We start from the raw sequence: 24,664 nt of genomic DNA, 5'->3' as shown, positions 1-24,664 counted from the left end.
ACAACAACAACAACAACAAACAAATACCCTTGCCAATCCAGACTCAAAACCCAAACAGAAAAAACGCCAGGTGCTGAATGCCGCTATCATCTTCATCTTCATCCCACCTCCCACAGACGCCAAATATACAGCTGTTCCCAACCAAGAAGAAAGAGAAAGAAATTCCCAACTCGACAAACTCCTCAGAATTTAACCCCAACAAGTATCATATCATAATATGTTCGCCTCACTCCCCTCTAGGCGTAAACATTCCACTCCCCCCAAACTCTCCATCCCTCCCAACACCGGGCGTAACCAACCCACTCCCTCCACTAACAGGAGTCTGTGGCTGCTCCAGACTCAACTGCACTTTGATCCCCTGAATCCACTCATGTTGCAAAAGTTCCGCGGCACTTGCSCTCTTCCCCGGATCCCTCTCAAAACACCTCTTCAAGAAATCCAGCCCAACCGCACTCAACTGTTCTCTGCCCGGTAAGCTCGGACTATTCCCATTGGCGATATTATACATGATGGCGAAATCATTGTCCATGTTCGTCCAGGGTCGGGAGCCCGTGCACATTTCGCTTATAACGCATCCCAAGGACCAGATGTCTGCGGCGCCGAGACGGGCCGATTTATTGTGCGGTCCGCCTTTGATCACTTCGGGGGACATGTACATTGGTGTTCCTTGAGCTGCTGTTCCTGCATGGTGGTTTGCTCCTGCAGCTCCACCACCTTCGGAGGAGGGACCTGCAACGACGGTTTTGCCCTGTTTGGCAATCACTTTGGCCGCGCCGAAATCCACGAATTTGATGACACCGTTGTGGTCGAGGAGGATGTTGTCGGGTTTGATGTCTCTATGGACCACGTTCGCTTCATGGAGATATCCTAATCCTTCGAGCATTTGGAGAGCGTAAACTTGTACGACGGTTTCGTCTTCGATGCGGCCGTGATCGAGTAGTCCAGCGAGGGAGCCTCCGGAGCAGTATTCCATGAAAATGTAGACCTTGTCACGGTGGGGTTCAATGCCGTAGTATTGGACTACGTTGGGGTGGTCGAGGACTTGCAATACACTCATCTCATCCCGGATCTGGCTGACAATGGTGGGGATCATCTTTGGATCTTGGAGGCGGATCTCTTTCACGGCCATGAGATGTCCGCTGTCGAGGTTGATAGCTGCATATACAGACCCGAAGGTCCCGCCACCGACGAATTGGCCTTGTTGCCAGCGGATATGGACATTCCCAGCAGAAGCGCYCAAGTGTGTCAAGGCACGGTCCGCGTCGTTGCTATCCTCAAGGACTCGGCCGAGAGCTTGTCGTTCTGCTTCACGGTCTTTGCGGATTTGGTCCAGCTTCTCCAGCTCGTCCAGCCAGCCCATGCGCACTATGTGTGAGGACTCTTCGTCATCTTTGAGCTTGCCAACGTCGGGTCGTAGCTTGCCGCCGATGGCATCTGCACGCTGTTTCTCCGCCTGTGCAGCAACGTTGCCACGAGCGCCCATGATGTCGAAGTGGGAGATGAGTAGACTCATACATCCTGCCACCTTGCTCCTCAGTTCTGCGTACTCTTCATCTGAGATCGAAAGAATGTTCTGTCCGCGCGTCATGACCATGGCGAATTCCAAGGCAACCACAGCCCATCGGAATGTCTTGCGATCAGAAGCCACGCAGTCATCACAGATGAAAGATACCCAATCCAGTGCTAGCTTGGTAAGCTTATGCTGGTTGATGGCTCTTCTTTGAACATCCATGTGAATGGCAGAACGTTGACCGAATTCTGTGGCAAAGGCGAAACAAGTCTGGATGAGCTCCTGACTCTCCCATTTCCGACCCGCTGCTTCAGTCTGAGAGCGGACGATTGCTACAGAATCCATGATGGTGTTGGAGAGTTTGTGGGCTGTTTGTCGGATCTTGGCCAATTCTTGATGCACTCGTGGGAGATTGGCACGCTGCTCAACCAACACCGCGAGTTCAATCGCGGTAGACGTCTCAAATGCATGTTTGGCATTGGCCAGTCGTTGTTGACTCCCATCGGCTACAAGTCGGAGGCGTCCAGYCTTGAGGTCCATTGACTGCTGTGATTTGAGGACTTCCTTGGCGACGACACCTAGCTTCGTCTCGATACGAGGTCCGTCCCATAAGATCGGACTCTCAGGTCGCATGATGATAACATAGGGGTTGGTAGGATCTTCGGGGCTGTCTTCGGCGTGATAGCAAGTTCCCAACATGCTCTGAATGTCTGCCGGGCGGTTCGCCAGAGCTGGGCTGGCAATGATGTACATTCGCGATCCATGCTGGTCGGTTAGAAGTGGCGCACTCTCGGGATCCATTTCGACGAGAAAGTGGCCCGACAGTCTTAATGCGAGGAGGAGATCGTCGAGTTGCTCGTCGCCAATGTTGATGTTGTACTCGGCGGCGTTTTCAAACCGTTGTCCTAGGAGCCTGCTGAAACGAAAGATCTTTCGCTGTCTGACACGAACGGAATCGAGGATWGACTTGTATCTCTTGTCCATCTCAGCAGTACCAGCGACCTCATCCGGAGGTCGACGCAGTTCCTTTTCGAAATGCAAGGCAAGACGGCCCATGGACTTGGAAGTCAAGCTGGAGAACTGGCCTGCGACTTCGACATCACCACCGTCTAGGAAGCGTCCAAGCTCGTTGGAAAAGTCCCATTCTTGTTCCAGAATTTCAGCCTCCTTGAAGGTGTTCTTGTTGGCCGAAAGCTTCCAATTAAGCAACTTGAAGTAGAATTTTAGAGCATCAAGGATGACAACGTCAAAGTTCTCATCGATGCAAGATGGGAGTTCCCAACCAGGTTCCACCTGAGCAATGACGGTGTAAGATTCCTTGATCTTGACGGCGAGTTGAAGGAGGATTTGAAACTGCAGGATCATCTGCTCGGTCGTCATGACACCCTGCTGGGCCTGATCCTTCATTTTCTTCGCGTAGGAGAGTCGCATGCGGATAATCTCTTGAATGAGTCGACTAGGGAAGTTGATTAATGTTAGGAGTTCTTCGATGTAGGGCGGTAGGTGGCGATCTGCAAATGCCTCTGCGTTGGCAATGAGAGTGGCCTTTGCTTTATGAATGACCGTGTTGACACCATTCAGAAGACTCTTGTCGCCTTGTAGTGATTTCAGGCCATCCTCCTTCAGGATTCGATCGATAAAAGAGCTGTCGTCGAACAAATGGTTACCCTGCTCGCCGTCTGGTCTCGTTCGAGGCGTGGTGAAGTCGAGCACAGTATTGCCAACCCAGCTCTGTAAGACTCCCAGCTCGGTATTGATAAGCTCCGTAGTGTTGTGCCACGCTATGACAGCATCACAGGTATCCTTGTAGGCACCGGAAGAAGCACGAGGGTTGGCCGCCACAAAGGCCTGCCGTGTGGGATACAAGCCTTCAATCTTCTCAATCTTCTTGACAATCTCTTGCACTTGTCCCAACGGAGACTTGCCCGCTTCCGCCTCTCCTTTGATTTCAAACGCAACAATCGCTTCAATCGTCTGCTTGATCTTGGATCGATCATCATCAATTAGGCGTTTCTGTGCCGCCACCGTCCGACCACACGTCTTTGCCCGCACGCCAATCCACACCTCAGTCTGGAGGGTGTTGTCGCCCTGCTGTTCGGGACCGCCAATCAATCGTTTCTTCTCCTGCTTAACCACGTCGCCGGTCAGGACGTTGGCCAACATGGCGTGCCATTCCAAACGCTCACGGTTCGCAGGAATCTTCAACTCCTCCATCGAAGGCTCCAAATCTTCGTTTCCGTAGTATAGCAGAGTATCCACCTCGGCCGGGTCATGATCGGCGAGATTTGGCCCCGTAGGAGAATCTCCCTCGGACTCTGAGCCTGACGAGTAGTCCAGACTGGGCGTCCTCGGTTCGATGTAGAATTCATTCTCGGGCACATCCTGCCGTATCCTCTGCACATATGCCTTTTCCTGCGCTCGGTATGCGGCGTCAGGATTTCGTCGTGATCGATAGGTGGAAGCGTTCCGAGGGCGACCCGAGACGGAGGTGTTGATGGAATACTGATGAGGTCTTCGTGCGGGAGCATATGCATTGCTGGGCTGTCGTGTGGTTCCCGGTCGGGATGGTTGTCGTGAGGCTGGATTGATGCCATTTGCGCCGCCACCATTCACCACGTTGCTGCTGGATGACGAGCGAGAAGAAGTTTGGGGAGTTCCATTCCACGCATAACTCGAATGATGGCCGAGGGACGAACTCGAGTCGTCGAAGGTCGAGTTGTTCCCAAAATGACGGGCGGAGATGCCATCGCTATCGCTGTAGGAATTGCTGCTGTCCTGGTCGGTGTGCTGCTCCACTTCTTGCGAGGAAGAGGTGCTGGTGCTGCCGCCGGAATCAAACGTGTTGAGCGTGGGGCGGGCCTCTTCGGCGTCGACGTCCTCCATGATGGGATGCACGCCGTTGGAGAGGGAGGATGCCGAGCGATGGTGCRTCTTGAACATCTAGATCAACAATAGCCTACTTTGGCTTCCCTTAGTTCTAGCAGTCCGAGGCGCGATGCCTGATCTCCGGCCCGTCTCGACGTCATGCGATGGTGATGTGATGGAGATGATGATGCTTTTGTGGTTGTAGGATGCTGGACGATATCCAATACTCAGGACAAAGAAGACGACGTTACTTGGTGAGAACAGAACACGGTCTGCGGTGGAATTCTGAATGTATGWRTGCATGTATGTATGTACAGTGAAACACAACCGGAAGTCCGCGCGCCATCAACCGATAAACTTGCTTTGGTGGTGGAAGGTGGACCGTGGGAGGACGGAAGCGGAAGCGGGACCTTTTGAAGCGAGACGAACGACAGCTCCCGCTATCGCGCATCGCGGTGTAGATCGGTGCATCTAGAAGAATCCTAATTATCATCGTAATGATAATAATAATCACCACCACCACCTCTTACATCCCACCCACCCCAGCCCAGCCATGGCACCAGCACCGCGACCACGTCCTCTTCGCAAGGACTACGTTGCCGCCGCCTTCAAACCTGCTAAACCCACCGTCTTTTCCGAATCCGCACGGCCGTCATCCCTCGCACCCAACATCCGCAGCGTGTCATGGTCTCCCACCGGATCACTCATCGCGCAATCGACGTCGGTCAACATTCGCGTCTGGAATGCCGAACGGCCGGATGTCAAGGCGTCGAGTGAGATGAAGGATGGTGCGAGGGGCACGGCACACAGCATGGCGGTGGAGAAGGTGGCCTTCAATCCGCGAAGGGAGGCACTCCTGGCCTCAACGGGGTTGGATGGCATGGTGAAGTTGTGGGATGTCCGGGCGCCTGGGGGAGCGGTGGGGGGAATGCGAGGCAGCACGACGGTCAAGTCCGCCGAACACAAAGTCGGTGGGCAGGGATTGTTCCTCACCTGGCATCCCGCCGGCACGGAACTGTTGGTGGGCCGGCAGGATGATGTGGTGACGGCGTTGGATGTGCGCAAAATGGACACYGCCCTGCTGGAACTGCATCCCACCGATCGTTCGCCCCTCAAGGATCGAGGAAGCTTCAACATGATGGCCTTTTCCAACTCGGGTCGAGAGGTATTCGCTACGACAGGCGATGGACCGGTCAAAGTGTTGGATTATCCCACCATGCAACCCATCTACACCCTCGCCGCTCACACTTCCAACACCTACGCCGTTCAACACAGCCCGGCGGGAAACTATGTCGCCGTCGGTGCGAGCGACTCCCTCATCTCGCTATGGGACACCAACACATGGATGTGCACTCATGTCCTCAGTCATCACACTTCCGCCGTCAGAGATTTGAGTTTCAGCTTTGATGGATCGTATCTCGTTGCGGGATGTGGTGCRGATAGAGATGGCGACAAGGGGCTGGACATTTACCACGTCGACACGGGGGAATCGGTGCATACCATCGAGACGGTCAATGCTGTGAGCTGGGTCGCATGGCATCCCCTCAAATATGCCATCGCGTATGGCGGCGATCCAGGCGGCCTGAAGATCGCTGGTGTTTTCAAGGATTGAGTGCAATAACAACATCAGACGAAGCACGCCATCTTCAAAGACCAGGGATCGGAGCGCAAATATCGCACCGAGTCCGCCATCAGCACATACTACCGTCCACCGAGGGACATCAATCAGGCACATTACGGACGTTCTCTAAATGTCTGGACTATTCCTTGCCGCCAATGCCATGTCATATTATGCCGACCGCTGAATCGCCATGCTTGCTTCATGCCTACTTGTCGATATTCTGGTGCCAGGAGGCCAGCCTATGCATTGCAAAGATCAAGCAGAGGTTCGTGGGCATCTCGCTTGAGGGTGACCGTGTCGATCAACCTTTCCGGACCTGACCAAACCAGACGAGCAGCTGCGCATCGGAACATACCTTCTGATACTCCATCGCAAGGGCACATGACAGGTCTCCACATAGATATCATCGATAACCGCAAAATAGCGAGATGTTGCGTATCTCTACAAGCCTTCCCAGATGTATGCCCATTGTGCATTGCAGGCTACGACGAAGGAACAAAACTCCCTCGCGTTCTCGAGATGGGAATGGGGATAACGGGGCAGATCCTAAGAAACAGGAAGAAGTAAGACTCGAATCGCTGAAATTAGATATAATTTTCGAATTGTATGAAAGAATGAGAGCAAAGCAAGCTCCCCGTTCCGCTCGTTCCCTTTTCTGGACCAAATGATTCTCGCATGGCTCAAGAATGGGCGTGGGTTTCTTTTCGCTCTTGCTCGTTTTGTGCAATTAAAGGGGCTGCCTTTGCAGTCTCGGTTAGGGTTAGGGTTGGGGTAGCTGCATCGCCATTTTTTGGACGCTTTGGGGTATGTAGAGGATATCGTGGACGTTGGTATCAGCGATAATGAAAACGGCTATGCTATCCGCACAGTGGTCATTCATCCGTTACTGTGTTACGACCTTGATGCTGAATACAAACTTTGAATTCTGTCGAAGGTTATCAATATGATCGTTGTGCAAGCTAGGGGCGCAGACATACGTCGTCGCTGAGGAGTTCACACACAACAACGACGACGACGACAGTAACGAGGGAGGGACTGAGGKACCACAGTCTACAAAAAAATCAATACTAAAGACCATGGAGTCGTGCTCGTTCAGCGGAGATAGCCTGAAGGCATTGCACATGGGAACGAAATGCGTCGGTAATGATTTGATACAGCTATCTGTTAATGTTACAGCTATCTGTCCGTACATTCGTACATTCGTACATTCGGCTAGTTTCTCCTCCCGTTAAGTACCGCACATCGATCACTGTAGTGGAACCGTCAAGTCTCCCGACGAGGGGAGACGCTGGACCCCAAAGACTCAATTTTCTCTCCCCCTGAATCGAAATGGTAGCGCCTAGAGAGCCAGCAATCGTTGGAAACCTGCTCTGTTCCGGAAAGACTTCTTCTTCTTCTCCTTCTTCTTCCTCCCCCTTGTGAATGAAGCGTTCATCAAAACTCCATCTGCAAGTCCGATGCTTCTCTCTCCTAGGCGCTGATAGCCTTATTATGCTCTAGCAATGCGGTGGCGCCCTCCACATCATTCCGCCACCTGAACGTCCGGTTTCTTCGGCGTGGTGTGATGGCATTCAGTTGCCATATTGCCGGTCGGCATTGCGAGCTTCTTAACGGAAACTCGTGTGCAAGCCAGTGCTCTCCCGACATCCAATCGTTCCATCGGTCCAGATCTTCGATCGGCTAGAGAATCGCAGCACCATGCCCTCTGATGCATGCCATCAACAAATCCCTGATTCGGTATTCTTCGGCCGCGCACACCCATCTCAATCACCCCATAGAATCCTCGAAACAGGCGTTATCGCCCCACCCGTCTCCTTCAACCCATCACATCTCGGCCCATCCGTGTCCAACCTCCTCTTAACCAACCCCCGATTGCACAAAAACGTCAGCATGATAAATCCCTTGGTACAAGCCACCGCCACAAGCGCCGCAGACGGAGTTGAGAAATGTAGTATAGTAGCCCCGAAGAAACATCCCGCAACCATACTGAAGAAAAACGCAAGCAATCGATCACGTCTTGGACATCTCAGCTTGAAGATATTCCGCTCAGTACACAGGGATATCAAAGCGCCTGTAATCATCGTTGTATTGACATCTGGCATTTTAACGTGTAATGCTGTGGAGATTTGGCCGGACATTGCGAATGCTAGGAGAGCGTTGATGGCGACGGCCCCGGGACCGGTGRATTCCCGCGAGACGAAATACCGGATGGCTGCGGCGGCGAGGATGAGGACTAATTGGAAGAAACTGGAGACGAGGAGCCAGATTCGTCGTCGTTGGTTGGAATAGTGGCCTGCGTGACCAAAGATGATGGCGCCGGCGATGAACATGGTCATGCTCACTCCGACGTTCAATTCGAATCCGGGGTCTAGAGAGCCCCTGTCGAGGGCGTAGGTTGCGAGGAAGAGGGTGTTGCCGGTCTGCTTCGAGGTGAAGACGCTATGTCGGGAGTCAGATTGAGATCGTCTGGGATGAGCTGGATACTGACCGATATGTGGTGTAGGTCATGACGTCCAAGCATCCTGTAGCGACAGTCATGAGGAGCAATTGTGCTTCGAGAAATCTATCCCCTGCAACCTCTTGCATAAGGTACATCCGCCATCTTGCACCGGAAGGAATACTTTGCCGGATGGCATCGGATCTTCTCCTCCTGGTCGGTGAGGTTGTCGTGCTTGACTGTGGAGAATGGTCAGTCGTGAGCGATTTGAAGACAATGCCACCACTGACGATGCGACTCAAGAGCGGCCGCCATGGTCGTGTTGCAATCGCAGAGTGGCTTGCAGGAATGCGATTGAAGCAATCAATTGTGGAGTATGACTTACACCAGATCGTACTCTGCCTAGACCATCGATCCCGGCTCCCTCTGATGTATCTTCCACACGTAGTTCACGACGATGGTCAAGAATTGACACTTGCCGAAGCGCGGCAGCAAGTTCTGGTGCTGTAGGTGTTCGTTGAGGTCCCGCCGGTCTGCTTTTAGGATTAGGGGAAGGGGCCGTCAGGTGAACTTCCATCTTCTCGGAATGTCTGGCGAACGATGTGAGCGTTGCTTGCAAACATGCGTGTGAAGAAGATAGCAAACGTGGACAGCGCAAAGATAATAATGTGATTGAGATGCGTCCTTTAGCAAACAAGCGTAAACCGGCGCAGAAGTCAAATGCAGAGCGGTAGATGTAGCAACCGAAACCGATGCTCGAGTGAAACGCATCATGGAAGATGGCGTGCGTCTAGGCCTAGGATTGGGCCGAGAGAGAATGACCGCGGCGGAGTTTGTCTGAGCATGCTAGATCTGAAGCTGCCCGATGACATGGTTGGTACACTGCTGCAGTGCTAACATTTCGCACAGCCGCGCATGTCTCCGAGGAGTGTCGCAAGTCGAAACGATTGACGACTCAGGCGAAAGGCTTGCGAAGCTTGTTCTTTTGGACCCGGCCCGCGGGGATCATCCGTCGCAGATCTTCAACGCCTGTGCATATCGAGAAATAGTCACCTAGCAATGTTATCGTCATTGGTGTTTGACGCACTAGTCTTGGCATGTCAACCACTCGGACAGCTAATCGGCAATCCACGCTTGTCAAATCTGAGCAGATCTGCAAGCTCCGGACTCTATCGGCCAAACTCTGGACCCGTCGAACTCTTGTGTCTTGAATCCGCCGAACCAGAAATATACCAATATGCCGGCGCGACTTGGAGCGATTTTCAGATAGTCTTCCCCGCACTGGAGATGTGGAGATGGCTTTTGGTGAGGAGTTTGGTGTATGGAATGCGAAACACTCTTTCACCAGCAACGAACTGGTGGTAAGGTGAAGTGGAACCAGGATCACTGCTTTCAGGCGATGCCCAACGTCGTTGAAGCTGGTCGATGATGGTCTATGCATGCCACGGTACCAAAGCAACCTTTGCTCTTGCTGCAGGGTCACGTATCCACCGAGATGTGAACGCTGCGTTTCTGTCTCACCCTGGCCAAGCCGAATACACATTTGCCGGCTTGATGACGACCTGGCAAGCCGTATGTGCCGAATGTCTTGCGTGTCATGTTACCGGATATGCGCATTGTGCTTGGAACTCGCAGTGTTGCCTTCTTCCATCAAACGGGTAGCGCTGGTGAAGCATTGCCTTAGGTAGCCCTGTAGAAAACAACCCCGGAGATATGCATGTCCAGTAGCGCTTCGGAATCCGGATCCACAGGATCCATGCTTAATCTTGCAATCCCTGTGTGATGTGCATCAACTCGGCGACTTTTTTTGACGACGCGTCGTTGCAAGTGCAAATTAATGCCAAGCACTGTGATAACCCAAGATCACGGATATCACAGCACTGGTCCGCTTTCGTACCATTAGCTGCGTTGCAGATGTTGCTCTCCTTCATCGGTCTCCTCATGAGCCTCCATAGCTGGAGGACCGCCTCTCCACCCCGTCCGGCCTGGTATGGCTCGTTGAAAGCCACTGCGTGAAGAGATGTTGTTTGTTTGCTGTCGCACATCAAAGGCCAAGAGTCGATAACTGGGCGATGGGTCATCGCTCGCGCCATCGTAAGTTTCCCCTGAGGCGAAATGTATGCCAAGCGCTTCCTCTGCGGCCTTGATAAACATGGCAAGATCATCACCGTCTGGCCCAATGATCTGTCCCATGCGGAGCCCGATGCATGGCTTATCTTCGCAAAGCCTTCTCAACGGAGCCAGGATTGCGGCTTTCGTATCGAAATGTCCAGTACCAGTGCCGTCGATGAAGCTCACAGTGACCGACCGCAGCATTGTAGCCTCGGACAAAACTTCAATGGCCCGTGCCGCTCGTTTCTCAATCTCCGCGCAGAAGCTCTCCACCCCGAAGCTGGGATATGACTTTACAAGTAGCATGTCACAAAAGTAAACCATTTCGACCTTTCGAATGGACTTCAATATCGGACTTTGCTCGAGACGCCGCAAGTCTGGATCGATGCGAAAGAAGTTGAATGCATGCGAGAAGACTAGCTTCCATGTTGAGATTGAGTAAAAGTAATCGAGGATTTCTTCAGTGATGATGGGATGGATCTTCAAAAGTGCACCCGACGGAGGCCTGTGAGAGACAGAAGTTATGCCGACCGAGGGCTGTTCACWGGGCTTGTCAGCTGTGATGTAGAAGTAGCATGGGTGCACGCACTAGAGGATGTGAGACTGGCTGGCATGGTAGCAGGTAGGAGTAGACAAGGTGGCGTATCTCAACAGGGACGCGAAAAATCGGGGGAACGAGTGGGAGAAGTCCTCCGTGCTGCTGTCGGGACTCCATGGACGCGATCTTGGAGTCCGAGGTGCTCAGATTGGACGGAGCAGCACCCTTGAAGATCTTTAGCAATTATGGAGCGTGACCAAGGAGCATTTTAAGTGATAAAGTGCTGGCATACACTATGGCCGATGAAGAGATTGATATTCCAGATGGTTTCGATGGTATACGGTCTGATATAGACGACATTCGAGAAGGAATGCAAGGATGAATGGAAGTGGTCATCATCACGTGGTAGTTCCCGAATCGGCAGGCGGGAGGGGTCCCGCCCGGGCCGTCTCCAGCAATCGTCGATCTAAGAAGCACAAAGTACTTTACGTACACCACCAACCACCAACAACAAACTTCCTACGACGCGTCGACATCGATCTTTCAACTTCACGAACGACGATTCMATGATTAGCGATGCCATTGTTACGGCCATCGTTAATCTGCAGCAATGCAGACCATGTCATTTCTTAACGATGCATCAATAGACGGTGCGCGGTCTGGGAACGAGTCCGCGCGCAAGAGAAGTCGAGACGAACAAAGCCTCCCACGCGCCATTGACCGACGACCTTTTACGATACAAACGGACGCCAACGACCCATTCGCAAAGCCACAAACATTTGCGCCTCTATGCCTACTGTCCCGTGCTCAGCTCCCGCTGGCGTATTTGGACACAGCCCAGGATGGAAGCCGCTTGTTCTCAGCTGTGATTGAACTTCTTGAGACTTGTCATGATTACGAAGACGAAGTCAATGTGCTGATTGTGGCGGATGAAAGAGCGGGTAGAATGTACGCTGTGGAGCGTGTGCAACAGCGTAGGTACGCGCTCTGTCGGTTGGGTACCTGGGTGAAGGAGCACGAAGTTATGACACGCGCGACGCTGGACGTACGAGCCGAAGAGCCTCCGAAGAAACGATACGCTTTGCCAGCTGGTGGGCAAGATCGACCGTGGTGGATGTCCGCGAGTGTAGAGGTCAAGAAAGAAGGACTCGGAGAGATTGGAGTGAAAGAGAGCAAGCCAAAGCTACTGATGCTGAGCGCTGCCATCTCAGCAGAACCTTCAGCCCTTCTCAACGGATCTCAAACGGCTGTCCACGACGGTACGGAACCCGTCGATGGGGCTCCTTCGCTTCTCGAGCCCTCCTCGGCCACCCTCGAGGAGCTGGCGAAGCAATACATGGAGACGGTCTATCTCTCTCGTACTCCGCTGGCCTACTTCGTCAAGGGACCGCTTGCGCGTGCCCGGACCGCGTTCTCCATGCAGCCCATGGACCTCATATCCTTCCTTCGAGGGGCTATCATGCCATCTCCTGCCATGGACAAGAAGTTTCGCGATGTCATTGCGGACCATGTGAAAGACCTGCCTGACTTTGACGCAGAGTCTGCCGCAGCGAAACCGAAGCCGCGGAAGAAACGCAAGTGGAAGTCCACGCGCGACAAGTCCGGGCTATTCGCGGACGAGAAGACCTACATTGAACGGTGGTGGCGAAAAGAAGATGATTTGGATGGCATGCCAGGCTCGGCCGAGAGCACTGAATCCCTGATGAAGCGCCGCTTGCAGAAGCTGCGCAGTCGAGAGACATTTCTGCAGATCATCGTGATTCTGGAGACACGAGCTTTGGAATCCAGTGTTCCCGCTGCAGATCTAACGCCTGCATGTGAGGCTCCAGATACTCAAGCACAATCTGCGGAGACGCAACCCACGACAGAGGGGAAGAAGCCGAGAAAGAAGAAGGAAATTGACGTATCTGCTACCTTGGAATTGCTAATCGACCGTCTGGTCATCTGGCACTCGCTACAACAATATTCGCCAGCGAAGACTGGTACCAATGGCAGTGAAGGTGCAGCTGAAGAAGTGAATGACGATCTAAAAACCTTTGCTTCAGAAGTCRTCATGCCATTCTACGGAAGTCGAATACCAGAACTAGCGAACGCTACGAGCGAGAAGCTGGGAGGACCCACATTGCCCATTCCTGGTAGGAAGACTTTCGCAGGTCGGAAGAAGCCAGGTGAACCAGCAGAACGACAAGCCCCAGGGAAGATGCCTCGAAGGCCGCTGGCTAGAGTGTCAACAGAAACTCTCAATCGTCCCGACAACAGGCCACCGATGTTGCATCGTTCTGCCACCGATTCATTGGCGCCGCTCATCAAGCGAGAGCACAGTGAAACACCTGCCGCGCTTGGAAGCATAACAGCAGCTGAGCCAAGAGGACGACCGGCCAAGGCGGGATCATCAAGACGCGTTGATCTGCTGCAACAAATGACTGCAAATCGTCGTGAAGTCGATCTTACCGCCATGTCCAAAGTCAATGAACAGAAAATGCGCGTGCAGGCCAAGGTTCAGGAACAACTGAACAGTGTCCTCGTTACATTGAAGAAGCCTAATAGACAATTGGCCAATGAAGAAGTGGCCAAGAGAACGGATGAAAAGTTCGCACAGGTAGTTGGCAAAGGCAAGACTGGCCAACAAGCACGTAAAGCGACGGGCAGCAGGGTGATCCAGGCGACCCCGAGAGTCAAAGCTACTCCAGCACAGAAACGACGGACTCAGCAACCCCCAGAAGAAAAGTCTACTTCAATGGTGCCCTCGTCCACGGCCAGACTGTTCGCCAGGTTCGACGACCACACTAGCAGCAGTGTTACGATCCCGCAGACTGGTCACAGAAAACGGCACTCCAATGTCGAAGACACGCCCTCTCGAGGGTTTGCCCATTTCATGCCCAAGGAACTTGTAAGACCACCCGGCACTCTATTGGAGTCCCCTACTGCGAGTCGCTTGGCTCCCATCGCGGAAACTCCGTCGAGGCCAGTGTCGAGGCCAGATTTCGCAGCGCCCATTACGAGTACTCCGGCCAGAGGCATGGGCTTCGCAGGTCGATTAGAAGCCAGTCAGTCGAAATGTGCCACTTCTTCGCGATCGGCAAAGGAGAAGGGCAATGGTGTGAGGAACGACAGCAAGACGTTATATGCTGATCTGGGCTGGGAAAGCGATGATTACGAAGAACTTGACTGAAGACTCTCATTGTGTACAGACGGCCAATTCCTGTACTGGTACCATACATTTTCTTAGGTGAACCGACAAAGCGCTCCCTATTGTCATCGTGACTGTCTCTTTCTCCGTCTGCTCTCCATGAATTCTCGTGCGGCGGCCTTGTGACTCCATCATCTCCGGACGAACGATATGGCATCCCACACGGAGACGCGCTCACCGCTCTCAGCTCCCCACACTACCTACCATCGTGACATGATCAATCAAAATGTAAGGAAGCAGGTCCTCCAAAATGAAAATGACAAAACAGTAAATGCGGTCAGACTTGCAACCACCACTGTGCAAATGACCATCGCTTCAATCATATATGCAATGACGCCTTGTCTTACAACGCTTACAATGGCTGCTTGTCGCTTATCCACACAGTACTTCAGTAATCGGCCGCYCACTCAATACTATGTGAATAGCCGGCAGCCACCGGCGMAACGCTTAGTGGAAGAAAATGAGGAATCGGGCATGGAACCGAGCGTATTTTGGAAAAGAAGATGCTTGCAAAGGCAACCGTTCAATATTTCCCAGCCCTGCGAAAGAGGACCAAGCCGGTCAGCAGGATGCATGCGCAACAACATTTAYGCAACCAGGCAACAGCCTCGTAAGTTCGGAGACTTATGCGGGAGGTTGGTTGCAGGTCCCACGCATGACCTGTCAATGCCAAGGTAATATCAATATATCGATCTCGGAAACTTTGCTCTCCGATGAGGGTGTGTTTGCATGAAGGTGTGGCTGTCCGTGGTTGAATGCATGGTCGTTTCGAACATGAGGGTCGAGGGTCCACTCAGCCGGCAAAAGGCCTGGAACTCCGGTGATAGCTGCTCATGCGCATGATTTAAGGTTTCGTTTTCGGGGTGGCTCGACACACAAAGCAGGCCTTAGATGACAGWGTGGCGTAAGGCTTGGTGTATACTAGGATCGTAGGTCTCGGAATTGCCAAGTCTATATGCACATCTACTTGTGTAGTTATCCATCACTCGTCGAACCACGATGTAATGCGACTGGTCCCGAATCTGGCAGCGAATCGCAAGCCGGTAGAGCCCATGGGGAAATAACTGACAAGATACCACACCAAGGCAACGATTTGGACAATCGAGGACATCAGGGTAAGTATCGTACTGTGCAGCTGCGGGCGCAATCTTGGTCAGCAAATATTCCAAGTGCAAGGATGACGACGAGTGATGTAAATCAGGTATTGGGTTGGACTGCGTTGTAAAGCAGTCAAGGTGGGGTGGGGCAAAAACAAGATGCGCAAAGCACTTCAGAGGTGCAGACGGGATGCGATGCGGGAGCCTGCAGGGGTTCGGCTGCGCGACAAGTGTGCAACGCGGCCGCATGATCGACGCCATCCAAGACAAAGATATTGTCGGGGGTGTAGCGTTGCGTAGTGGTGTGTAGCTGTGCGGCGATGATCCCGCGAACTTCCGAGGAACAACCTGAAGATGAGGGACTTGAGGACTTACCCCAACCGCAAAATACAACGTGAGAGCGATGCTTCCAAAGTAGGTGGCTGTGAATGGCAACCGCTCCTGCGAGACCAAATGGCGTGCTATGGAACGGCATTAGCGATCTGCGCACGACATTGTACCCGTCTTGTGCATGTTGACTGTAGGTTGGCGAGCCAATTGTGTTTGCTACGTCGTGCCACAAACCAGATCCAAACGCCGTTTGGCACTTCCAACCAGCTGCGCAGCGYCGCTGTTGGGATGGAGGGGTTTCTTATTGGGTGTGCTTACCGTAGACAAGCGGACCCATCATGACCGCCCACGAGCCCAAGAAAAGAGTGGACGCCATAGACCACCTGACTACTTGTTAGCGTTGTTCAAAGTCTTTGATCGTTTTCGGTGCCGAGGACGATCCCTCCGACATAATATGGGGAAAGGTTGCTGCGGAACTTTCAGGCGCAATGGGTTGAAAGTGGGTTTGATCAAAGCAAGGCAGGGGTCGAGGTGTAGAAAATCGACAAAGGAGCTTCGGAGCGGGCGGCTGCAGCATAGGCCATGCAAACACCTAGATGGCACTAAGTTTGTGATCAGGCGGACGCTCCCATTGCATAAGCGGCCGCGACGACAGAAACACTGCAGTATCATCCCGTGGCGGAGATGGCGAGCAGTGATTCGACACGAAGAGGTGCGGATGCTCATCAGCAAATCGTAGGGTAAATGTGCAAAAAGATGAAGAGTTGCACACCCTCTTTTATGTGTAGTGGCGTAGGGTAAGGTTCCAGTCCAGCAAACAAAGCGTCGATCAAAATGCGAGCAGGGTGCGATGCGATCATACGTACAGAATTGCGAATTTGCGCGGCCGCAGGCTCAGAATAGGTAGCAGTGTAAAGCAGACAACGAACAGGGCAATGGCGGCGAGATTGAGGCCACCAAAGAAGAGCAGGCGGTCCCATCGACTTACTGTGCGCATGCGTTAGCGATGTCTCGGCTTGAAGATCCCGAAGCTGCACTGAATGACTGCCACAGAAAGCTATGAGAGAAAGCTGTGTGGAGCATGCACGCCGTCGTAGGACGCAGGAACTCCACATAGTCACAGTGACAGCTCTCGCAGCAAACAAACGGGACGTGCAGCCCTTCGCGTGGCCGAGACACCGGCTGCGTTCCTTTGACAGGGCAGCTCATGCGCCCCACGCTACTCGTATGAGACGTGCGAACATGTCCAAGAAACGGGAAGCAGCCGGCGCCGAGACACGAGAGTTGCAGTGGTGGGCAGGTGGAAGGTGGCGATGGTTGTCGCGGGAGCTGCAGACTTACGTGCAAACCACCCTTCTTCCTCTTCTCGTCGAGTCCGCGCAGGCAGAGGTGCGCCGGGCCCGTCGCCGCTCTCAGTCGTGGGCAGCCTGACATTGCCTTCAGAGCTGAAAGGGTTGAGCTTCTGTAGTGTTCCCAGCAGCGGGTTCTGCGGGCTCGTGTTGACGGGCTGCTCGCGTCGTGACCAGCCCATGTTGTTCATGCTGTCTCTAAAGGATGACGATGCCATGGTTGCGCGGTCGTCTCGCGGCTTTGTGCTAGAGCGACGTAGTCTGTTTGAGGAAGATGAACAGCTTGGCCTGGTCCCGATGCTGTGCTGCGAAGGTGGTGTGGGCGTAAACGGCTGCCTATTCGTCGGCCGCGTGTCGTCCGGCTTTGTTCAGTCGTGGGAGCCGATGGCAGTGAAGGGCGAGCGCTTGGTTGCCTCCGGAGCTTGGTGCAGTCGGCGTGCTGGACTGAGGTGCAAAAGCTGGAGCTCGCTGGGTCGGCAGCTTTATGCGGTGTCCCGCGACGGGCGATGGATGGCTTGGGATTTCACTAACACGAGATGCGGCAAGCGAACGCCTCGATCAACGACCGCCTTCGTACGTGCAAGTGCTATTATTTTCTACAGAGGTGAGGCGCTTGCTCCCTGATCGGCCACTGCAGCTGCAGGCAGTGGCGGCAAGGGCCGCGCAATAGACTTCCACCCTTATCGACCAGGATCATCATGGCGTGCAGATGAGATCTGCGGCGATGGAGCTTCGCGCTCCCCACAAAGAGAGGATGAAACAGGTGGATTGGGGAGCAACCTGTGAGCCGCTGATGTAGCAACTCGATTGAGCGCCGTCTCACAGAAGAATGCCGGGCCATTCGGATGGTGGCGCGCAACTTTGGGTGGAATCCATAGGAACCCAGAGATCTAGTCCACACCAGCTCGAGGGTCTCAAAGGGCGGGCGAAGCGAGGACGCCGACGGGCTGGAACTCCGCGAGCAGGGCGAGGAAAGGATAAGGAAACTTGCCTCGAGCTTTGTTGGAGGGGGTGTGTGGGGGACTAAATGGGGTCAGTAGGATGCTGATATGAAACTAATCAACACGAGATGCGCGTCGGGGAGCAGTCAGTCGTGAGAAATGATAAAAGACAGCTCTGCTCGTGCCCGTCTCGTCCCAAGCCCTCTTGCAACACTTTCCAGACCGAGACGCAGACCCAGACTGCAAGCACCTTGGCCTCTCCATCCCCCGCACCACCACCATCATCATCAGCATCATCGACCTCCACTCGACGCGGCCTTGTCGCATTGATCCATCGTTCGCGCGTCTACCGCCAGCGTAAACTCTGCGCCACGCAGCTCGCGATTGGACGCTGCAGCTCTCACCGCCGCCGCCGCGAACCGAACGGATATCGCTGTCGACTTCCCGTACCGCCAGCAGCACCTTGCCTGTTCGCATTTCATCTCCATCTCGCTGGCCCTTGTTGCCCTTGCTTACCCACCGCTCAGTCACCCCGATCATCCCAGCCCGTCTGAGCTGTCCCGAAGTGCGACCCAAGTGTCACCGTAGCGCACTGCGACGACGCTTTGGCCAGCTTCCCCGACCAACTTCAGCCCAAAGCCCCGCGTCTGGGAAGTGCTCACGTCCTCGTTGCACAAAGCCGCCTTTACCAAAAACTTCCAATCCCGCTTTATTCGCAACCCGCTCGTCGACGTCTTGCTGCTGCGGCCGTCGCGCGTCAAATAGCTCACGTTGCCCACCGACGCATTTCCGATCACCCCGCAAGCTGCAGCGCCGACTGGCCTTTGCATTCATCCTCCGCCAACCGCTGTCTCACCCGCAGCCTGCCCGAAGACGACCAACCTGGTGAGTTTTCCCTGCAGCCTACTCTCGTCATTTATGCTCCGCCGTCCTTGTCCACGCCCGTCATCGTACCTGCTGCAGCAGCTGCTGCAGAATACATGCCACCTTCCAATACTCCGAAAGCAAGCAGGTCCATGAACTCTTGGCGGCGCATGAAGAAGAGCGTGATGAGAGCCTGTTTCGGACGCACGCTCCAATTCCATGCAGCCTTCCGCCGATGATTTGATATTCGACCAAGGGCTGAGTCGCTGACATCTGCTTTCTCTTCAGCATCTCCTCCGTCGTCCACCCCACCTTCCGACAACATTCGAACACTCACCACGCGAACGTCATACCGGACACAAGATTGCCCTCCTGTCGTGTTCAGAACGGCCTCCTTCCCATAGGAGCGCAACAACGAGCTCGGTAAAACGATAGCAGCACGGCCGACGGCGACACCCAGCGGCTTGCACGAGCTTCCGCAGCACTGGCTCGCTGTCGAAGAGTAGCACGAGATCATTGCTGACAAACAGTGTCACATTGCATGAAAACGTCCGAGGAATGCCTGCAGCTTGTGAGTGTCCCTACGCCTCCTGCTCCTGCCTGCCCTCATACTCGGCTTATGGCGGCGCATGGCATTGCCTAATATTGAACGATGCTAACATGGCCGGGTACAGCCTCCCAAGAGAACCTCACTGTCTTTCCACCCTTCGAACACCACAGGCGTGACTCCCCGCTCGAGCTCGGCCTGGGCCGTGAATCGCCATCTTCGGACATGACTTCGCCTTTCATCAAGAGCGAACCTTCCGACTACAACAACTTCGACCCCAACCAATACATGCAATTCGACGGTCATCACTCTAACAACAACATGTCCAACCCAAGCGGCAACATGAACGTGAACCCTGCAAACCTAACCAACGGCAACAACGCCTTCATGTCTTCGAGCTTCATTGCCGATGATGAGCTCCTCGACCTCCACATCGACCAGGCCCCAGCACCCAATGGCCACCATTTCGACTTCGGCTCGGGCATGAGCAATTTCATGAACCAGCAGCAGATGTCGCAGCAAAGCCCAGGCGTGTTTTCAAACGCCGGTGAACATGGCTCCATGGCATCGCCTTTTTCGGGCGACTTCAACAACTATAACCAGTTCCGCTCGGGATCCGGCCAGCAGTTCGGCGCACACAGCCTACCGCAGCAGCAGCAGACGGGATTTCGGCCTCACATGCAACACATCGACCGCAAGGTGTCTGACTCACGGTCACCTGCCACACCGAACACGCCTAGCATGAACCATTTGAATATTGACGATTACACCCACCCAGGTATGCAGGCCATCCAACACAGAGCGCATAACTCACTCGGCAACGGTTGGGAGAGTACACCAAGTGGACACAGCTGGGATCAGTCCTCTCCATATCCATCTCCCCAAAACGGCCAACCCGTGCACGCTCAAATCTCGGAGGTTCTGAAGAACAACACACACCATCACAAGGTCGCATCCTCACTGCCGACAAAGATGGAGCCTGGCACTGGCCCCAACTTCGGCAACCCCGCACAGGACGCCAAGAAGAAACGGCGTCGTGAATCGCACAACATGGTCGAGCGCCGACGGCGCGACAACATCAATGAGCGTATTCACGATCTTGGAACGCTCGTTCCTCAGCACCGACTCGAGGACGAAAAGGTGCGAAAGCATCTCCAGACCAATGCGCCACTGTCGCCCTCGATTGCCAATGCGGCGAGCATGTCCCCTCCAAACGCCGCGGCTTCGTTGCTCGGCGCATCAAGTAGACGAACTGGCTCCGGGAACATCACGCAGGGAATTCCAATGGAGGACAAAGACAAAGGCCCAAACAAGGGTGACATTCTCAATGGGTCGGTTGCGTGGACTCGGGATATGATGTGGTTCATGCATATGAAGCTCCACCAGGAGCAAGAGGTCAAAGAACTTGTGTCACGCCTGGGCGGCACTTGGCCTTTCGAAGTCACCGATGAGGAGAAGCGCATGCGATCAGAAATCTTGGAAGTCCTCAACAAGCACACAACCGAAGCCGGCTTCTCCGGTTTCACGGGCTACTCCCGTGCTCCGGGTTCTGGTCTTCGCGTCCCTGGCTTCACCAACGTCGCCGGCGACAGTACCAACGACGGCCAGTCACTGAACGGTGTCTCACTCCCTCCGATCAGCCCTGGATTTCAACCAGGCGGCAGCGGCATGAGCAGCGGCATGTCTCACCACGCACCCAATCAGTTCTGGGCCACCGACCTCAAGGAGGAGGAGGATTACGAGCTGATGCAGTAGAACTGTTCCAGCAATCCTCCAGTTCCAAACCTGGACTTTTAGTCTCCGGCCTCTCCAGATCGACAGCTCTGCGATAAGTCATACCAGAATGGCTCGAGCACCTGTACCAGATCACACTTCTGGAATCCCTTGCATCACAAATACCCGATATTCGGCATCGATTCCTCCACAAGTATCAGTTTGACACGGCCGAACACAAATCTCCACCTTTTCTCTACAGACTCTTTCGACATTTACAAGCGGCGTTCGGATAGGCCTCGGAGTACAGGTCTGCTTTGCTGCTATGATACCACTGATTTTGATTACGGCTCCTGCTTTCTGCGGATCACTCTCACTGCGTTGCATTTGATGGGCATTGGGGGAATGCGGCGAATCTAGGCGAAGGACGGATTGTTTCGATTTCCAGTTGCATGTACGCATGCATGCACGCTTTCTTTCACTCACGATGAGATTTGTCACGACGATGATTTTTGTTTGACGAAACACATGTTTTGATGCTTCGATGCATGGGGGWCTGGCCTGGCATGGCGGGAACTTCAGATACCTTACTTGTCCAGAGATACTGAGCGAGATATGTCCATTCTCCATCCGAGATGGCCAACATAATATACATCAGACATGCTTCTCTCCCTTTCACACCTCGTCTGTGCCTCTTCCTTGGCTTCGGTACAAGCTGGAAGATGCACGAGCTTCACACGAAACATTCGTTCCCGCGACAACCTCGACGCTCAATAAGTGAGTCCACTGGCGACATCAATTTGCCACATTGCCAGTGCTGCAGCAAGCCTAAGACTCATGTCTGAGCCACTAAGCCCTGCTGCACCGTCACTGACATGATGTTCAATCCCTTGCCTGAGCAGCAGCAAGACATGCATGCGTTGCTCTACCCGGTCACTGGTATCGAGGGGCGGTACCAGCACTCCGGCGTGTACCGAAACACGGTCTGCTTTGAACCATGGAATTCCAAATAGATTGCACCCTGCAGCATCGAGATAAGCCTCTGTCATTGTCCCTTGCAGGTGGTGCGAACAGGGTACAGCAGCTTTCAAGGCGGCTGTCATGTAGCTCTTGTCCGATGGGGGTGGTACGCCCTCCGTGTACGTTGCACTACTTTGTGGTCTTTTGTTCATTCTTTCCTGCCGCTTCGGTACTCGATTGTGCTGCGGCACCTGTCGATGCATCGGCTGTGGGGTCTTCGYCGTATCCTAGATTCTTCATTGAATCGGGTGCCATGAGATTTCTGATCTTGTTAGTTGTTGGTTGTGGTATGGTCCTACAAGGCAGTGGTACCTTTCCATTCTACATTGCAGATAGCTCTTGCTCAATTGTCGACACTCGTCGTCGTTGACTCCTCTTTTAGTGCGTAGACATTTGAGGTATAACTTCATGATGGGTTGACATTCGGCTTCGTGGTCCAGAGGGAATGATCCTCGTTCTGGTGGAATAGGCTTTGAAGTGATTTGGCGTCCGCCGGGGCTACCAAAGGTCGACATTGTGGTTCGCTTGATGGAAGGTGGTGTTGGAAGGCGAAGGTCTACGGCAACTGGAAGTCTGTCGCACAGCGCTTGCGATCACTGCAGATCCGGAGATCGGCTCGGAGTTAGCGCGAGCAGGCCCCAACATCATGTCGCAGGTTCAGCTCGACGATGCRCAATAATGCCTTACTTTAGACTTTTCGTAGAGGGAATGAGTGCTGGTTGAAATGGGGCCCACACAGCTGCCTTCAAAGGGATGACATGGAAAGATCAAAGTCTCTTCTGTTGATTGTGCATAATATCAAGATGGAAGTCATGCTGATTTTGAGCAGAGTGCTGCCTTCATGGCGAACAGTCAAAGACTCATCATGCAATTTTCTTCGCCTGCCAATAGCCCTATGACTGCGAAGAAGACCATGTTCATTTCTCCTTCGCTTCTGCACCCCCAAAATACGCCTCAATGGTTTGCTCAAGCCAGACGTCCTCGACTGCTTCAATGCTTCAAGAAAGGTCCATCYCCCACTTCCCATAATGCTCGCCACCTAAGGAGCTCTTCACTCCAGAACCAAATCTGCTTCAGCGAACTGTGTTCCTGATCTTGGCCGCCTCGGCACTGCCCAATAGCTTCGTCGCAAAGATGGCGTGTGGCAGGTATTGTCTGACATTGATGTACTGGAAATCAATCTTGGCTCCTTTCTTGGTAGGGTGCACCGAACGGTTCAACCAACGTTGAAGTTCAGTCACATTGAGAGTCGCAGGCGGGAACTGCAGCGAGATGCGCAAAGTCTGCGAGGCGTTCACAGAGGTCATCCGCTGGAGCTCGATGTCGGAGCGGCGGTTCAAAAAGGTGATCACATGGCCAAAGGAAAAGCCCACAACCGATGTCTCGATGACTGGGACCGATGTGATCAAGACGCTGTCACACTGTCAGAATAGTCGCACAGTGCTGGAAGAGGGGGACAAACCCCAAGAATTCATCGCGAACTTGCTTGCTCACACGAGGCAGCACCGAAGTGCTGGACAACACGCGCAGGCTCGAATTGCGGGACAGTTTTGCCACTGGGTGGTCCTCCAGGACCATCTATCGAATCGTCAATTGTTTGTTGTGCCCCGCGCAGCTGAAGTGGAGGAAACATACCTTGTAGACGACATTGCGAAGTTCCGGAGCGAGGTCCATGAGGCGGAAATGTTTGGGAGACTTCTTCGACGGCATGACCTTGCGCACCTTCTTTGCTGGTGGTGCCTGGACTGAATCCTCTTCCGAATCTGTATCCTCGCCGAGACGTGGTGATGGCTGGTCCATCTTCGACTTGCGCAGACTGCGCGTGAGCGGCGCTTTGCGCTTCGGTGGTGCCACGATGGGCAACACGATGGTGTGGTGTTTGAAGATGTCAGTGATGTGGAGTTGAGAAGTGAAGAAAGCTGGCGAAGGGTTCAGAATACGTCAAGCTAGCGGTTAGCGTCATTGTTAGCTTTGGATTTCATTCACTTGGAATTCCTGAACCGATAAAAACGATTCACTGTGCTGACGATCCTGCGCACCCCACAACTTGGACCCCATCTCCAGCAGTGAATGGTGTGGGTCAGTGAAGCAGTCTCTCTAGACTTTCACCCCATTTGCTCACCAACTCACATCCGCGGCTCGCTTCGGGTGTGCGTCAGCAGGAGGCTGCACCTGCGCTGCGTCAGGAACTCGCACGCACAAAATGATACGAAAGATGTTGCGCCGGTCCCAATCCCGTGGTTGAGCCAACGAGCGGGTGCTTCATTACGTTGAATCAAGTACTGTTGGCCATACCCTGCAGAACACTGACTGTTTCGGGGCTCGATGTGTTGCAGTCCTGCACAAGCGCGTTCTGAAGATATAGGGCCTGAAAGATGTGAACATTCTGAGATGTACCAGTCGCATTATTTCATTCGTCTCTCATTTCTACCAGCTGCCTACCTATTCCCACGCGACTACGCCCGGTATCCCCTCCTTGCTAGCTGGAGAACAGGTTTCTAATTCTGACGGCATGCCCTGCCAGCGTTTA

General features: G+C 53.7%; 9 protein-coding genes; 3 read left to right on the top strand and 6 right to left on the bottom strand.

The window, feature by feature from the left end:
• Nucleotides 1–226: 226 nt before the first annotated feature.
• Nucleotides 227–4,393, bottom strand: RCC_02577 (related to MAP kinase kinase kinase Wis4; the record flags this gene model as incomplete). The annotated part of the gene is made up of 1 exon (XM_023767867.1): nt 227–4,393. The coding sequence occupies one exon, from the start codon at nt 4,391–4,393 to the stop codon at nt 227–229; it is 4,167 nt and encodes a 1,388-aa protein (XP_023623635.1).
• A 535-nt stretch (nt 4,394–4,928) lies between these two features.
• Nucleotides 4,929–5,987, top strand: RCC_02576 (related to THO complex subunit 3; the record flags this gene model as incomplete). Its single annotated transcript, XM_023767866.1, has 1 exon — nt 4,929–5,987. The coding sequence occupies one exon, from the start codon at nt 4,929–4,931 to the stop codon at nt 5,985–5,987; it is 1,059 nt and encodes a 352-aa protein (XP_023623634.1).
• Nucleotides 5,988–7,759: 1,772 nt separating this feature from the next.
• RCC_02575 (uncharacterized protein) lies at nt 7,760–9,010 on the bottom strand (the record flags this gene model as incomplete). XM_023767865.1 has 3 exons in its annotated part: nt 7,760–8,435; nt 8,485–8,672; nt 8,819–9,010. 3 exons carry the CDS (start codon nt 9,008–9,010, stop codon nt 7,760–7,762), a joined length of 1,056 nt encoding a protein of 351 aa, XP_023623633.1.
• A 1,322-nt stretch (nt 9,011–10,332) lies between these two features.
• RCC_02574 (uncharacterized protein) lies at nt 10,333–11,260 on the bottom strand (the record flags this gene model as incomplete). XM_023767864.1 has 2 exons in its annotated part: nt 10,333–11,082; nt 11,135–11,260. 2 exons carry the CDS (start codon nt 11,258–11,260, stop codon nt 10,333–10,335), a joined length of 876 nt encoding a protein of 291 aa, XP_023623632.1.
• Nucleotides 11,261–11,693: 433 nt separating this feature from the next.
• RCC_02573 (uncharacterized protein) lies at nt 11,694–14,255 on the top strand (the record flags this gene model as incomplete). The annotated part of the gene is made up of 1 exon (XM_023767863.1): nt 11,694–14,255. The coding sequence occupies one exon, from the start codon at nt 11,694–11,696 to the stop codon at nt 14,253–14,255; it is 2,562 nt and encodes an 853-aa protein (XP_023623631.1).
• A 1,000-nt stretch (nt 14,256–15,255) lies between these two features.
• On the bottom strand, nt 15,256–17,267 carry RCC_02572 (related to SFT2-suppressor of sed5 ts mutants; the record flags this gene model as incomplete). XM_023767862.1 has 5 exons in its annotated part: nt 15,256–15,408; nt 15,746–15,831; nt 16,019–16,083; nt 16,567–16,687; nt 17,042–17,267. 5 exons carry the CDS (start codon nt 17,265–17,267, stop codon nt 15,256–15,258), a joined length of 651 nt encoding a protein of 216 aa, XP_023623630.1.
• A 2,145-nt stretch (nt 17,268–19,412) lies between these two features.
• On the top strand, nt 19,413–21,156 carry RCC_02571 (related to HLH transcription factor (GlcD gamma); the record flags this gene model as incomplete). XM_023767861.1 has 2 exons in its annotated part: nt 19,413–19,425; nt 19,529–21,156. 2 exons carry the CDS (start codon nt 19,413–19,415, stop codon nt 21,154–21,156), a joined length of 1,641 nt encoding a protein of 546 aa, XP_023623629.1.
• Nucleotides 21,157–22,263: 1,107 nt separating this feature from the next.
• Nucleotides 22,264–22,649, bottom strand: RCC_02570 (related to COX19 Protein required for expression of mitochondrial cytochrome oxidase; the record flags this gene model as incomplete). XM_023767860.1 has 2 exons in its annotated part: nt 22,264–22,396; nt 22,447–22,649. 2 exons carry the CDS (start codon nt 22,647–22,649, stop codon nt 22,264–22,266), a joined length of 336 nt encoding a protein of 111 aa, XP_023623628.1.
• Nucleotides 22,650–23,207: 558 nt separating this feature from the next.
• Nucleotides 23,208–23,934, bottom strand: RCC_02569 (uncharacterized protein; the record flags this gene model as incomplete). XM_023767859.1 has 3 exons in its annotated part: nt 23,208–23,547; nt 23,597–23,712; nt 23,770–23,934. The coding sequence occupies 3 exons, from the start codon at nt 23,932–23,934 to the stop codon at nt 23,208–23,210; spliced, it is 621 nt and encodes a 206-aa protein (XP_023623627.1).
• Nucleotides 23,935–24,664: the final 730 nt, after the last annotated feature.

The sequence above is a fragment of the Ramularia collo-cygni genome (genome assembly GCF_900074925.1).
Source record: "Ramularia collo-cygni strain URUG2 genome assembly, contig: RCC_scaffold03, whole genome shotgun sequence".
NCBI classification, from domain to species: domain Eukaryota; kingdom Fungi; phylum Ascomycota; class Dothideomycetes; order Mycosphaerellales; family Mycosphaerellaceae; genus Ramularia; species Ramularia collo-cygni.
Note: the sequence above shows the minus strand (reverse complement) of the source record. Positions and strands in the feature narration are given on the sequence as shown.